The sequence below is a fragment of the Vigna umbellata genome, chromosome 3 (genome assembly GCF_029865625.1).
Source record: "Vigna umbellata cultivar VRB3 chromosome 3, Vumbellata_1.0, whole genome shotgun sequence".
Taxonomy (NCBI): domain Eukaryota; kingdom Viridiplantae; phylum Streptophyta; class Magnoliopsida; order Fabales; family Fabaceae; genus Vigna; species Vigna umbellata.
In genome coordinates, this window is record NC_142167.1 from 19,099,511 (window position 1) to 19,113,734 (window position 14,224).

Sequence of the window (14,224 nt, forward strand, 5' to 3'; positions counted from 1 at the left end):
CTTTCTAGAACACTTTCCTTCAAATTTATTTATTGCAAAACAAAACTATTTATCTATTTATCAATCATTTTCACCAAAGTATTGTGTACATGTCATTTTCTCTAAGAATCAAACAATAAAACAAATTATATTAAGATTTTGAAAATTTCAAAAATAGTAATGCTTAAATTATAAATTAGGAGTCAGAAGTAATTTTATTTTACTTGAATATATTACTTCAAATTAACATTATTATTGAACTAAAACAACTTGTGTTAATTGGTTGCGACACTTATCTTTTATGGTACTATTAATGTCTGCTAAAACATCTCTACCTGCGGATATTTGTTTAAATATATATTTTTAATTGTTTTAAGGAAAATGACACTTGAACAACTATTTTTGACAATATTTAGACACGTGCACATGACCACTTAGATTTTGACACGTGTGCGCGTGTCTAAATGTTGTAAAAAATGGTTGTTCAAGTATCATTTTCCTTGTTTTAATTATTTTTTGTTTAAATATTTTGAGATACAATTGAAAATGTTATTAGTTAAAAATAGGAAACTTTCCAATAAAGTTGAATTATTGAACCTGACTAAAGACATTTTATTTTTCTTGAGGAATCTCTCACATTAAGTTCTACAAAGGTATTGCTTTTCTTTCAGAAAAGAAAAGTTGTAACCACATTTACTAAGTTTGGTTCAATGGGAAGATGGCTGCAGAGAAATATTGGTAAAGTGAGTTACATTGCTTTTATTAATTCAAATATATCTCCATAATTAATTATGTTACTTCAATGATTATTTTTAACATCTTGAATTATAAGTGATTAGTGCGGATTGGATTTGATAAAAAAAAACAATTAAATATGTTTATAGTTATTAAACTTTGTCGAAATTAAAATTTATTTTTATTTTAAATTTTAATATATTTTAGTCATAATTTTTTAAAATAAATAAATACATTCTTTTCAATTTAATATTTAAATTGAAAGTGTTAAATATGTAGACAGTTAAAATATCAATTTAAAACATATTAAAAATATTTAAGACGGTTGAGTTATAAAAATTATATATATTTATTTAAAAAAAATTAAATAAAAATACATTAAAGTTTGAGACAATAATAAAATCTAAATTTTATATCAAAATTTTGAAACTAAAATTATATTTATTTCTTAAAAAAAAATATAGATAAATTTGCAATTTCATATAAATTGATATATCTTAATGGATCAACCTTATCTGACAATGTGGTCAATAAATAAACTATCACTATCCATGTTCATCTGATAATAGATATATCATCCCAATATTCTAACTTGTTTATTTAATATTTTAAATATTAATTATAAAAAAATTGTAACGAATAAAATATGATGTTATGAGGTATTTAATGTTAAAAGGGTACAATTACTTTAATATCAAGATAGAAAGAAGTATCATTACATAAATATAAAAATAGTAATTAGATAAATATCAAATATTAGATAAAAGAGTAAAAATTATATTAAATATGTTTTAGATAAAAAGAAAGTTAATATAAGTAGTTTAAATCATAGTAAAATAAATTTGTTTTAATAATTTAGGATAGAAAGGAGAACAAAGACATATATGAATACGAGAATTATATATATATATATATATATATATATATATATTTCATTTTTAATTTAAAAATTATATTTATATTCATTTTCATATCTCGTTAATGATTTTTTATTGTTTAAATAAAAATAAGTTTGATAATACTTATCATAATATAGTTTTTTGTTATCTTAATGTTTTGTTTATTTGAATGGATTTGGTATAAATGAGAGTGGATTTTGAAATAAAATTTATGAGAATTAGTGTAGAATTTGATCGATGTGACAGATAAATAAAATTTGTTTAATTGATAGAAATTGGGATTACCAAAATGCCCCTAGTTATTAATGTAATATAAAATTATAATTATTAATGCTATATTTAATTGTAAAAAAGTTTATAAAGATGAAAAAAAATAAAAACTGTCTTTTAAAATAAAATAAATATTATTTAAGTAGAGTGAAATAATTATGTTTAAAAAACTAGTTAGAAGTAAATAACAAGTTTTATATAATAAAATATAATTAAAATTGATATAATATAATTAAATTTATGTAATACAATCATCTAATTATAATAAAATGAAAGTTCCATCTTCGTGAATTTACGTGACAACATTTGTGAGGTGTTAGCGTCTTATCAAGCCATGAGTTAGTGTGAAATTACATGCATATATTCATTACATAGCTGAGGTTATATAATTAGACACGGTGCAACACTATGTTGAAGAATAAGAAAATGAGGAATTGAAGAAAATTGAAATAGTTGAAGCACCACTACGAGACTGGTATGACAATCCTATAAGGGAAAACAAGAGATTTTCTTTTCATTCCCTTCAAATCGTTCCAAATCGTGGAGATAATGATACTTTGAGAACATTTTTTTACAACATTTTAATATCATCTACGTATCATTCTATGATTGGTCCATATTGGTATTTATGATTATTATTATTATTGATTATTGAGTAATTTTGAACTAATCACATAAATGATGTTGAAATGTTGTCAAAGTATCATTATCCAAATCGTGACATATTAGAATGGATGCGAAAAACCAACATTCGGCAGTTACTCGCTTTCAAAATTATTGAAAATAAACACGAATTTAATTTACAAACCGTGCGAGCAAATTTCCGTGCACAATAAATTCCTTAGAACACGTTGTAAATGAAAATATGCTTTAGTTAAATTTAGAATATTGGTAATTTTATGTTTCTTACTTTTCATTTTGGTAGATAGATTATATAATTCTTTGTTGATATAAATAAAGTGAATTGGAGTAAATCCATCACTCAATCCTTTAAAAAAATATGTTAATCTTTCTCGAATTTTGTACTCTTTTTAAAACTCATTAATGTTCACGCAATAATCAATTGAATTATGTTGATTAAGCTACAATCTTTTTTAATCTTTGTTAAAAATTATAATTTTTGAATATCTTTTTGTTATATTTTTTAAGAAAGTTTAATTAAATTTTAACTTCATGATCAATCTAAATGTTTTGAATTAAGTTTCTATTAAATAAATTTGTTATATCAAATAATTTAAGATTTTTATATTTTTTGATCGGGTTAACTTTATTTTGGATGACATGACTCTCACTTTATATTATCCTTTTTACATGTCTTATGAAAAAAAAAACTCAATTAACTTTTACATTTCTCACAAATTGAATATTTTTAATCAAATTTATATTTAAATTTTTTATTTTAATGAGTATCTAAAATCTTTGATTTTTTTTTTCAATTTAATCTTTATCACAAAAAATCACGAAACGTTGACCATAAGAAAAATGAAGTAATTGAACCCTAATTAATTTTATAAAAAATGACATTGTTTCCTTTTATACATTTAATATTAAAACGAAAACCAAATCAACCATGTGCAAAGATCAAATGATGACGTTTTGTAAAAGAAGTTCCATAACTTTAATTTTTTATTGTTTAAGTTTTTAGTGTTCTATTTGAGACCACAAAATAAAATGTCATTCAATTTAACAATACGAACTAAATTGAAAAGTATAAAGATTTTAAACATTCAATGGACAAAATTTGTTAATAGAAACTCATTTAAAATGTCAAAACTCAATTAAAATACTCAATATAACAGACTTTTTTAATAAAAATTTAATTAAAAATATCCAAATTTATCATAAATTTAAAAATTAATTAAACCTTTCTACAATAACGTTTAAAAGAAGACTATATTATTTAATATTTAAATAACTGAATAGTTTAATATTTCAAGAATAAATATTTAGTTAATCAAATGATGAAATAAATTTAGTAACATGAATATTACTATTGTTATTAATATCATTATTATTCAAATAATTTTAATGTAATTGAAAAAAAAAACGACTGCAATTATTGGGGTTGTATTGGATGGTGTTGAGACTCCAGCTTATACAACCTTATGAATATAGTGATGTCCGTCGTGGATTTTATATATATATATATATATATATTCGCAGATACTAGTATTTTTACCATTTCTAGTCATGATTTGATATCCATATAACAGTTATTTGAAGGGAATCACCATAATCATGCAACTGTAACTTCTGCTTATATCTGTCCACTGTTTCAATTTCTGTACTTTGATATGAGCAATAACTTAGTAAAAGAAAAAGAAAATCATCACAAATCACAATGCTACTTCCCCACATAAACATATTCTACATCCCAGATCACATGCAGGATCTATGTACAAAAAAATGAGTGAAAGGAGAGAAATTTTGTTGAATAAGTTCTGGTGACTAAATATCATAAACAATGCATCCTTAAGCTAAGCTATGTACCTATTCATCACTTTTTGGCTTTGATCTCTGAGGTTTGGATTCCAGGGGATGATTGTGATCCACCAGTGAGTGCTGCTGCTGCAGATTCCACATGTGTAAGAAGATATTCATATATCTTCTTCCTCAACCTGTCAATTGTCTCTGCTGGTATCTGCCATGATTCTCCTTCATTCTTGCTTGATCCTATCTCATCAAGCCAATCATTCACACTTTTTAGCTGAGTGAGCATACCTGCTATTTGCCCATTATTTGACAAGCTAGCAGTGTCCCCATCAGAGTCCAAGAATCTCTCAACAAACACCAGAAACCAATCTCTTGACTTCACTTGCAGCATGACAATTAAATCAACCACTTCATCAAACCCATTTCCTCTGACCCAATCCCGTGGTGATTGGACTAGTTGTTTGTGTCCATTTGATAAGGCATCACCTGATTTGCGAGGAGTTCCTTGCAAGGCGTGTTTGGAATTAGCCGCACGGATTTTTCCATGAGATTTTGATGAAGTATCTTCACTTGAATTTTCTATGACCAGCATTGGTTTGCTTCCCATGATATTCTTTTGGTTTTGAGAATTGGTTGATGCTGGAAGCCTGGATGATAGAGGTTCTCGGTTGTAAACAGAAAATGGTGATAGATTGGTGGATAAAGCAGCCTGGACCCAATAATTTGCTAGCTTTTGTCTGTCTGATTTGAGTTTTAGTTCTTCTTCTGATATGATTCTTTCATTGTCTAGAGAAGAATCATCTGGAATGGATTTGGATAACGAGTCAGCAATCATTCTTGCACTGTTTAGGCTACCATGAAGAGTTAGGAACTGCTCTATTGTACGCTGCTGGTTTTGTTCCTTTGCAGAATTACTTAGCTCTGCATATACACTGCCAGAAACATTGCAAAAGAAATGTCAGAAAAAATCTGGTATGCTGCATTGCAGAAGGGTAAGATAGAAGAATGGCTGTGTAAGAAGATGTATGGTAAACATCTATGGTTAAACCCCACTTTGAGTGTAAAACTCATTAATTAGATTTTACCTGAATGGATTGTATTACAATAACTTTAGTTGGCATGTGAAATGTTTACATCAAATGAACATGAAAGAAAATTGAAGTCATCCTTTTAAGTTGGCAAAATATAATGAACAGTTGAACATTCACTGCATTTATACGCATTGTTCTTCACTTTCATTCAGATATATCCAACAAATATAGAAAAACTATACACCATGATTGCAAATGCCAAGGGTCTTACGTATCAGAACACACAATAGGCCTCACATGATTCAACATTAACCCTAGCCTAGCCCGCAGTTTTTTTTGGATTATTAGTCTACTATACGGATTTACAAATAAACATTTAAATCTGTATTGTATTAAGAAGCACGCAAGAAATGATTAGCATAAAAAGACAAGACAAGTACTATATTTATATGACTCAATATAATGTAACTCCATATAACAAAATAAAAAGCAAATCCGTATGTAGCATCATTATTACTAATGTTTAGGATGCAATTTGCCATACCAAATTCCATAGTCATTTTGATAAACCACTTCGTTTTTTGAATATTCTCTAGAGGTGCTATGATTTAATGAGCAGCAATTTTACATAAACCATATACCAGTAATATATCTTGGTTCAAAGTCTAAATTTCAATTTCCATACATGAGAAGTCCAAAATGTCAACTGTATTAAGAATCACTAAAGTTCGGAAGTACTGATATGTCATTAAATATATTCATACCTTAGACATTGCAGCAAACTCTCAGCAGCAGCAGCCTCTTGAATAGCCTCAGTTGCTGCCATCTGTGCTGCATCTCTGTGCTTCATCACTTCCTGTGCAGGCATGACATTACAAAATGACGATGAAACCATACTTCTTATTCAAACAGAATGACCAAGAAGAAAAATAATCTAATAAATAATGCGTCCAGTGGGCAAGGAGATCATGCGCAGAAAACATTTTGCTATGGAAGACTCATAAAACAAAAGAATAAACCAATCGTATGATCTGACAGTTGACATAATACTTTTTGCATACTTATTATATACGCATTTATGATGTCATAACAATAGCTTTATAAAACTCATGATATTCATGTTTGTTTAACGTTGCAAAGAAGTACCAGGTTGACTTTGTCCCATTGGCAATACCCTCCTGAAATGATCTTAATTGAAAGTTGGAGAATAAATACAACACTTGCAAGGCATGCCTGACAACATCTTTGATCAGTTCTTACTATTTAACCAAGTTTAGAAACAACCTAGTGTATGAGGCTCACTGATTGGGGAGGGTATTCTCATAAATGATGTTTCTAGATTTAAACCAATTACTTCAGGTCATTAGGAGTATACCCAATTGCCGTGCTAAGGCTAAATTTTAAAAAATGTCAGTGAAAATCACTGTTGAAGATTGCATAAAATATATTAATCATTCAGCAGCATGCATATACAGCAAAGAGTAAAAAGCTACAACTGGTGAAAAAATGTGTTTTAAGAGGATATACCCTGCCAAGCTTTGCAATAGATGATGGCAGTGAAGCCCATTGAACACTTGCATCTGTCACTTTTCTACTGCTTGGAGAAACTTTCACCAAGTTTCCAGGGAATCCAGTGTTTGAAAATTCTGACGATTTCTTTCCAACAGATACTCTTGGCTTGCCTGTCTTTTCTTGTTCTTCCGTAGTTCCATTGGCAACAACTTTCTTTATAGTTGTTTGAGTCCTGTGCTCTTCCTTGGAGGACTTTGTCAGCTTGCTCTCTTCTTTAGAGGAAAACTTTTCACTTGAAGTACTTCTCCTAGGAGTCTGGAACACCACAAAGTGACAGTAAGAACATAACTGTTGGATTGCCTCAAAAGATAAAGGAAATTGAAAATGAAATGCAAATATCTTACAACAACACTATCCCACTCGTATGAAACATTTTTTTTTCTGGAATGAAGGAAATTAGATATAAACAACACTTGTGGTTTGAACTTTGAAGTTAGAAGCTGTTCTAGAAGAGAAATTACGAATCACTTACTGAGCCACGAACCTCAGGCTTAGGATCAGACTTGGCAGTCCTTGATTTTGATGTCTCTTTATTCTTGACTTCCATATTCCCTTCCCAGCTCTTACGCAGCACCTTAGCTCCAAGCTCAATTCCTTGAACCAAATTTCTAATCGGGTTTCCCATGGAAATTCTCTTCCCGGTTGGACTAGCTCCACGGACACCCTTTCCTATTTCCAGCACTCCCACCTTCGCAGTTAGCTTGTCCACTCCCTTGATGTTTGCCTGATGCTTGACCCCGTTGGCAAATTTCTCAAAGGAAGTAGGCAAAGAATAACAACTAGTGGGGGAAGAAGGAATGGCCCTTGAATTAAATGACTTCAATCTTGCCAATGGTTCCTTCTTCACATCAACAGTATTGGCTGTCACTGCTTTTGTTGTCTGAGATTTACTCTTAGCCAAAAGAGCTGGTTTCTTGTCTAACTGCTCTTCATTATGCAATCTTACTTTCTCCTTCTTCTCCTTCTCCCCAACGTGGTGATTCCCCAACACTTTCCTAGGAGACTTGGATCTCTCTAAGTCCAAGGGACCAGAACAAGCACTGTTCTTCTTAGCCTTAGCGTTACCAAGGAACCCAAGAGAGTGAGTTGTTGCAACAATGTCCTCAGGGGTTCCAACACAAGCGTGCCTCCCAGGAATAGGCCTAACCCCGTGAAGAATAGGAACTGGTGAAGCAGCCTCCAAACGATCCACAAAAACAAACTGCCCCAGTTGAATCTTGTCACTGAGGATGAGATCATCATGTTCATCAGGGAGAGAGACATAGGTGGCATGCAAGGAATCAGAAACCTTGAGATAAAAGCCTTGATTTGGGAACAACTCACCCCCGGCAAGAGCTGGAACAATGCTCACAACTTGCAACAGAGAGGACCTGTGCTCACCAGCAACTTTCACATCCGTGTTCATATGCTGCATAAGTTTGAGAAGCACCCCAGGAACAAGACTCGCCATCTTTTGTTGTTATGGCAGCTTCAATATGCATCACTCTCTTACTACCCAAATGGGGCTTTAAACACAGGAGAGAAAAACAAGGAAGCGTTTTGCTTTGTAAATGTAGAATTGTAGACGTTTTCTGAGCAAACTTGCAACTGATGGAATGCCGAATCTGAACTGAAACAATAAATGCTGCGATGCCTTCGGGGGATTCTACAATTGCAGAGAGGGAAATCTTGCAATAAAGTCGTAATCATAGACTATCCGAGTAAAGAGTAAATTGAATACATTGAGAAATATTTCAGATTTTGAAGAGGGAAGAGAGAAAAAACCACAGGCTTTGGCAGCAATTTTTAATGCTAGAAAAGAACACTACCCAACAAATAAGACACCAATAAGCTATCAAAAAGAATTCCCCAACCAGAGGATGAAGAGATTTTATATTCTGGTAAGTATCATTGGGTGGTACAGCTTGGACATGAGAAGGAGAACCCACCCACCTTCCTAGAAACACAAGCTAGACTGTGACAATCATAGAGCCACTGACAATTATGTGAAGCTCAGAAATGGGAGAATTATTTCCCCCTTGGAAATGCTTTGGAATTAGTGGCTTGTACATTTCACAGTGATAATAACAGTTTTGGTTGTCCACACCACACCACACCAAGAAGTAAAATTTAGAAGCCATAAAAACAATTCTTTTGTGGAAGCTACCTTTATTGGCACTGTGTCATGTTGGAGAATGAGATGAGATTTAGATAAAAGCCTTAAAAGGTTTTAAGGAAAATAGGTAAGGGGGTATAATTGGCACCATGCTTATTGCATGATTGATATCAAAAGAGCTGTCAGTGTCTGACAAATACATCTAAACACACATGCACATCAATTCATACAAGAATAAGAAACCTGAACTTGACCCACTTTCCTTTTGCCTGAGTTACTCATTCACACACAGAAGAAGAAAGAAGGGTACTTTTCTAAAACCAATCCAAAAGGGCATTAACAAATTCTGAAAGGGGCAATGGGAGAATCTCTGCAGAGCTACGATCACTCTACTTTTTTATGTGTTGGTATTGTTTTTCTCTTGAATTATGAGCAAGGTGAGAACTTTACAATGAAAGATTCCAAATTTTATAATGGGTGAATGCAAGAAGGTGCATGTGCGGGGTAACGCGGGTGTTAAGAACAAGGTAATGGTGTGTCGGCTACCTAAAAAAACAACACTCACGTTCTTCATTATTTTTCCAATGATTTTGTAAGAAAAACATTGATCAGTGTTTTAATGTTTAAAATGTTACTGCCACTTTTCTATTGTAATTGTTACTATTTTTAGCTGTTTGAAATAAGCAATAAACAAAATTTAATTCAACACTTTCTCTCTTGTATTTTCTTCTAAAAAATAAATAAAACTACATTACTTATAAATACAAAAAGTTAAATTTTACAATGAGAAAAGTATCCCAGAAATGATTGTTAAGTGATACATCTAATATGAAAAAAAAAAACATTTTTCTAATTAATTTTCCCAAACACGTGTGTTGAAAATGGTATAAGTTTGTATTATAGTAAATAAATAATGTGACAGTTTCTAAATACTTTTATCTTTTTTTGTCAGAGGATAAATGGAGAGGGACGAAAAAAAAAAGTATGACAGTGTAAGTTATTTAGGAAAGTTGAAATATAAAGGAATATTTTTATAAACTAAACAACATAAGATTGAACAAAATTTTAAAATGACATAATTATTATGATAATGTAGCTTTCCACCATTTTATACTCATTGATATTAGTTGATGTTGATACTAATTTGTGTTTCTTTTTAAATAATATTCAATTTTGAATAATGTCCTTTTAATATAAGAGTATCTTCATGCCTTCAAAAGCAAGTTTAGTATATTAGTAATGTTATTTTAGAAATTTAGAAAAATTAATTGAATTCATTTTGTTTTACATGTTTAAGTCACAAGTATCTTGTATTAACAAACAGAAAAAACATTTATTATATATTATTTAATAATTTTTTTTGGTATTCCTTTACATTTTTCTTCTTTCTCCCTCTTAATTATATACTTTATTATACGTATTGGTTTATAAATAATTTCAATTAAAAATTTCAGGCGTAATTATATATATATATATATATATATATATATATATATATATATATATATATATATATATATATATAATTGGATGTAATGTTTCTTAAGGCTGCTGAAAATATGCATGGGGTTTTCTTCTTAGGACAGAAATGTAGAAAAACTATTTTTTAAATTAAAATTAGTTTATAGATTAATTTGTATAAATTCCTAGTTATAGTTTTCTAAATTATTATTTTTAATTCATTTTAAAATTTATTTTATTTTTTCTTAAGTGGCGTTTTTATTTATTTCCTCTGTTTTTTTTTCAATTGTTTGTATTTTCAGTAAAATTACATTTAGTTATGCTTCATCGTGAGACAGTAAAACAAAACTATAATATATTTTTTTAGCAGGGGTATTTATTTTTCATTTTTTTAAAACTATGAAACAAAACATGTGATAACATTATGAGTCGACCCAACAACCTAATCAATATATATCTACATAAATAGAATATAAAAGTATATAAAATACCAATAATACAGTTTAAAAATATTATTTTTATTGCAAACACTAGCAAGTGTATCTCATGGTTGACCTAATTGGTACACAATTAAGTAAATATATTGCGAAAATAATTTATATAAAAAATTTGTATTTGATTTTCAATCTATATAAAACTCGTTTGATCAATAGTACTTAGCTAGTAGTATAATAAATCTAGAAAAAATCTTGATAAAAAAAACACTAATAAATGAGATTATATAAACTAGTTTGCTTTGCATTAATTTTGAAGTGAAGTTCAAAAATGGAAAACTCCTTAATAAATTAATTAAAAAATTAGAAGACCTAAGTTGTACACAAATTAAACTTAAAAAACGGAATTAAATTTATTTTTTCTATTTGTTTAAAATGTTTTCCTTAAATAAACAATTTACTCAAATGTGTTTTTCCCTTGTTTTTTTTTGGGTTATTAAAAAACTATTTTTAAAGTTGATGCGAAATTAAGATAAATATATAAATAAATTTTAATATGTAACTTGAAATAGCGTAAAGAAATAATAAAAAAAACATTTAAAATGTTAAAATGATGAAACAAAACACACTTTTATCATATTTAGAAAATTATCATAGCCCCGTAGAGTTGACACATTTAGCCTTTCTTTACTCACATTAACTGAGTTAGATTTGATTCTATTATGATTTTTTTTTTCAAATTAAGAGAATCAATCTTAGATAGGTATAACTTTATGACTATCTACTCAAATTTGATAAGAGCACATAACAATAACTATTTTTTTAAGACATTTTATTATATTTTTAAAATTATCGAAAATATATTTCGAGTAGAAACTAAATCCAAAATCGTGTGATACTTAAGGGACGAAAAATATATTTAACCCTAATTTATTATCTACTATGTAATTTTTTAAAATCTAGAACTTTCTATGTTCACTAATTCTAATAATACTAATAGAGTTGGGAAAAAAAACCTAACCATTGATTTAGTAGAGCTGTAGATTTAGATTAGTGTTAGTGATTGATTGTTAATGATTCCTAATCCAATAAAATTAGACATATTTGAGTGGAAATGTATAAACAATTTGTAAAATAGTTAAAGTAGTTGCAATTACTTTTTTAGGTGAAGAGGTAGTTGCAGTTATTAGTTGTTCTAATCAAAAGTTAATTATAGGAAAAGTATAAAGTTTAAGCTTCCACGGTACACTCATTAGAAGAAGACATGATTATCCAAAAGCAATTAAAGATAAATGCTGGTTTTAAATAATTACAAGAATCCAAAAGTAAGTCACATAATCTCAACTTTTCTCACCAACATGGATCTTCGCGTCATCAACAATCTTTCCTTATAAAAAAAATAAATCATCTGTTCTTAAAGCTTCAATTAGCTTATATTAATCATCACTTAATTGGTTAACAAATTATCATTTTATATTTTATGAATTAATGTATTAGTAAGACATTATGGTACTAGACATCATACACTCTTATATATAACAACATTTTATCTTATATAAATAAATCATTTTTTATTTTTGTATATAATTTTATTTGAGTTATACTTTAAAATTATTTTTTCATTCAAAATTATATTTTAAGAACTTTTTAAAATAATTTTATTTAAAATTAAAAGAAAACACATAAATATTTATAAACTTGTGAATATTTGTTTTCAAATACGAAAAATATAACAAGTAAGGAACTAACATTTTCTAATGACATAAATAGCAAACAAAACACTATCCATATTTGCTCAACCCGTTTCTACCTCTACTCATAAGTTTAATTATTCCTAATAAAAAAATTGTTAAATTTTAATTTTATTCATCTTTTAAAAAATAAAATAAATATCTTATTTTATTGTTGATAAGATGGTGTGATAGTATTATTTTTTTTTTAATTTAGTCGGTTGACAACATGAATGAATGTGTCTGATTGTTATTATATATCAAAAGTTATAGTCAACAATATGATTAATAAAATAAGCCTCTTATTAAATAAGTTGGGGAAAAAGTTGTGTATGATTGCTTTAGGTTTCCAAATAATTTATTCAACCATCAAAATTAAAAAACAGAGATATAATTAAAATATTAATTCTATTAAAAAGAATTAGGATTTATTGATTTATGTGAGTTGGTTAGGTATTGGTGAAAAGGAAAGATGGGTCCAGAGCACACACCGACGCATAGGTAACACGCTTTAATGAGTCATTTTGGACTCTTACAGTCGGATCAAATTAAAGCCATCATCATCGTATTTGAGTGTTCCACGTGAAACCGCCAAATTTCACAAAGTTCATGAACTTAGATTTTAACGTATTTTATTTTTTACAAGTAATTGTCTATTATCTGCTGTTTTAGTTTCAATTTAAAGATCAAAATGAAACAAAACTTGATTTCCAATGGACTCAACTAAAGATTATTCAAGAGGTTTTTTCCAATTTAATTTTTTAAGATTTCAAAGTTCCAATTCAGAACCCAACATGATGTTGTTCTATAGTTCAGTCCTTTATTTTGTTTCATTTGATATACTTTGAATAAGAATAAATACATTTTATTTATTTATTATATTGTAGTAATAGTTAAATAATATGTAAGATTTAAATCACTTTAATTAAATACTAGCATATTTAATCAAAAAATTTGATATGGCCACTAAGACTGCTCAAAATCTCAAATAGAGCTAAATGCACATAATTAATCTTTTAATGGTAATTCACAATGTATGTATATTTGTCACAAGATTTTTTTTCGCATGTTTTTTATTTAATAAGTATATAAAATTGAGAATATTTGTTTCGCATTTATATAATCTTCTGTTCAGCCTATTGTCGCTAGATTATTCATCATGAACTGTCTTAAATAAATAATTAATATTCTTAACAGGAGAGAATGTTTTGTAAATATTTGTATACTTTTAATTAGTTAGAAGTAATTTTAAATATTGTTTCTAATTGTTATTACTATACATAAAAATCAACTAAATTTATTATGTATGATGATTTATGATTGAATGATAATATATTTTTTTAAATATTAATACATTCAAAGTAAATTTATGTTTGAAGGCTGACATCTGGTTTAAATTTTAGCATTTGATAATTTTTTTAAAATTTTTTTAATCAATATAAAATGTTTTCTTACTTCATCGAGATATACAAGCATCACATTTAAGAAAGAGACAAAAATTCACGTGATTTAAGAGCATATAACAATGATGGGAAAACAAGTAATATATGTTCTTTGGGAACATCAACACGTATTACAACTACCC

The 14,224-nt window shown here is 28.3% G+C and overlaps 1 protein-coding gene across 2 annotated transcripts; it reads right to left on the minus strand.

Annotated features, from left to right (window-relative positions):
- Positions 1-4,116: 4,116 nt before the first annotated feature.
- On the minus strand, positions 4,117-9,490 carry LOC124823133 (protein CORTICAL MICROTUBULE DISORDERING 2-like). Of its 2 annotated transcripts, none has more exons than XM_047295271.2 (4): positions 7,404-9,490; positions 6,875-7,174; positions 6,112-6,203; positions 4,117-5,248 (listed from the first exon to the last, which is right to left on the minus strand). In XM_047295271.2, exons 1-4 carry the CDS (start codon positions 8,367-8,369, stop codon positions 4,381-4,383), a joined length of 2,226 nt encoding a protein of 741 aa, XP_047151227.2. In that variant the 5' UTR covers positions 8,370-9,490; the 3' UTR covers positions 4,117-4,380. The 2 variants fall into 2 exon arrangements, with proteins under 2 accessions (XP_047151227.2, XP_047151226.2); XM_047295270.2 differs by having other exon boundaries at positions 7,392-9,488.
- Between the last annotated feature and the right edge of the window lie 4,734 nt (positions 9,491-14,224).

Bases quoted from the DNA above. Each gene is read 5' to 3' on its own strand.
- LOC124823133 (XM_047295270.2), bottom strand. From the start codon at position 8,369: ATGGCGAGTCTTGTTCCTGGGGTGCTTCTCAAACTTATGCAGCATATG. The intron at 7,175-7,391 runs GTAAGTGATTCG...GTGGTGTTCCAG, and splicing joins AGCCTGAGGTTCGTGGCTCA to ACTCCTAGGAGAAGTACTTC. The intron at 6,204-6,874 runs GTATATCCTCTT...ATGCCTGCACAG, and splicing joins CTATTGCAAAGCTTGGCAGG to GAAGTGATGAAGCACAGAGA.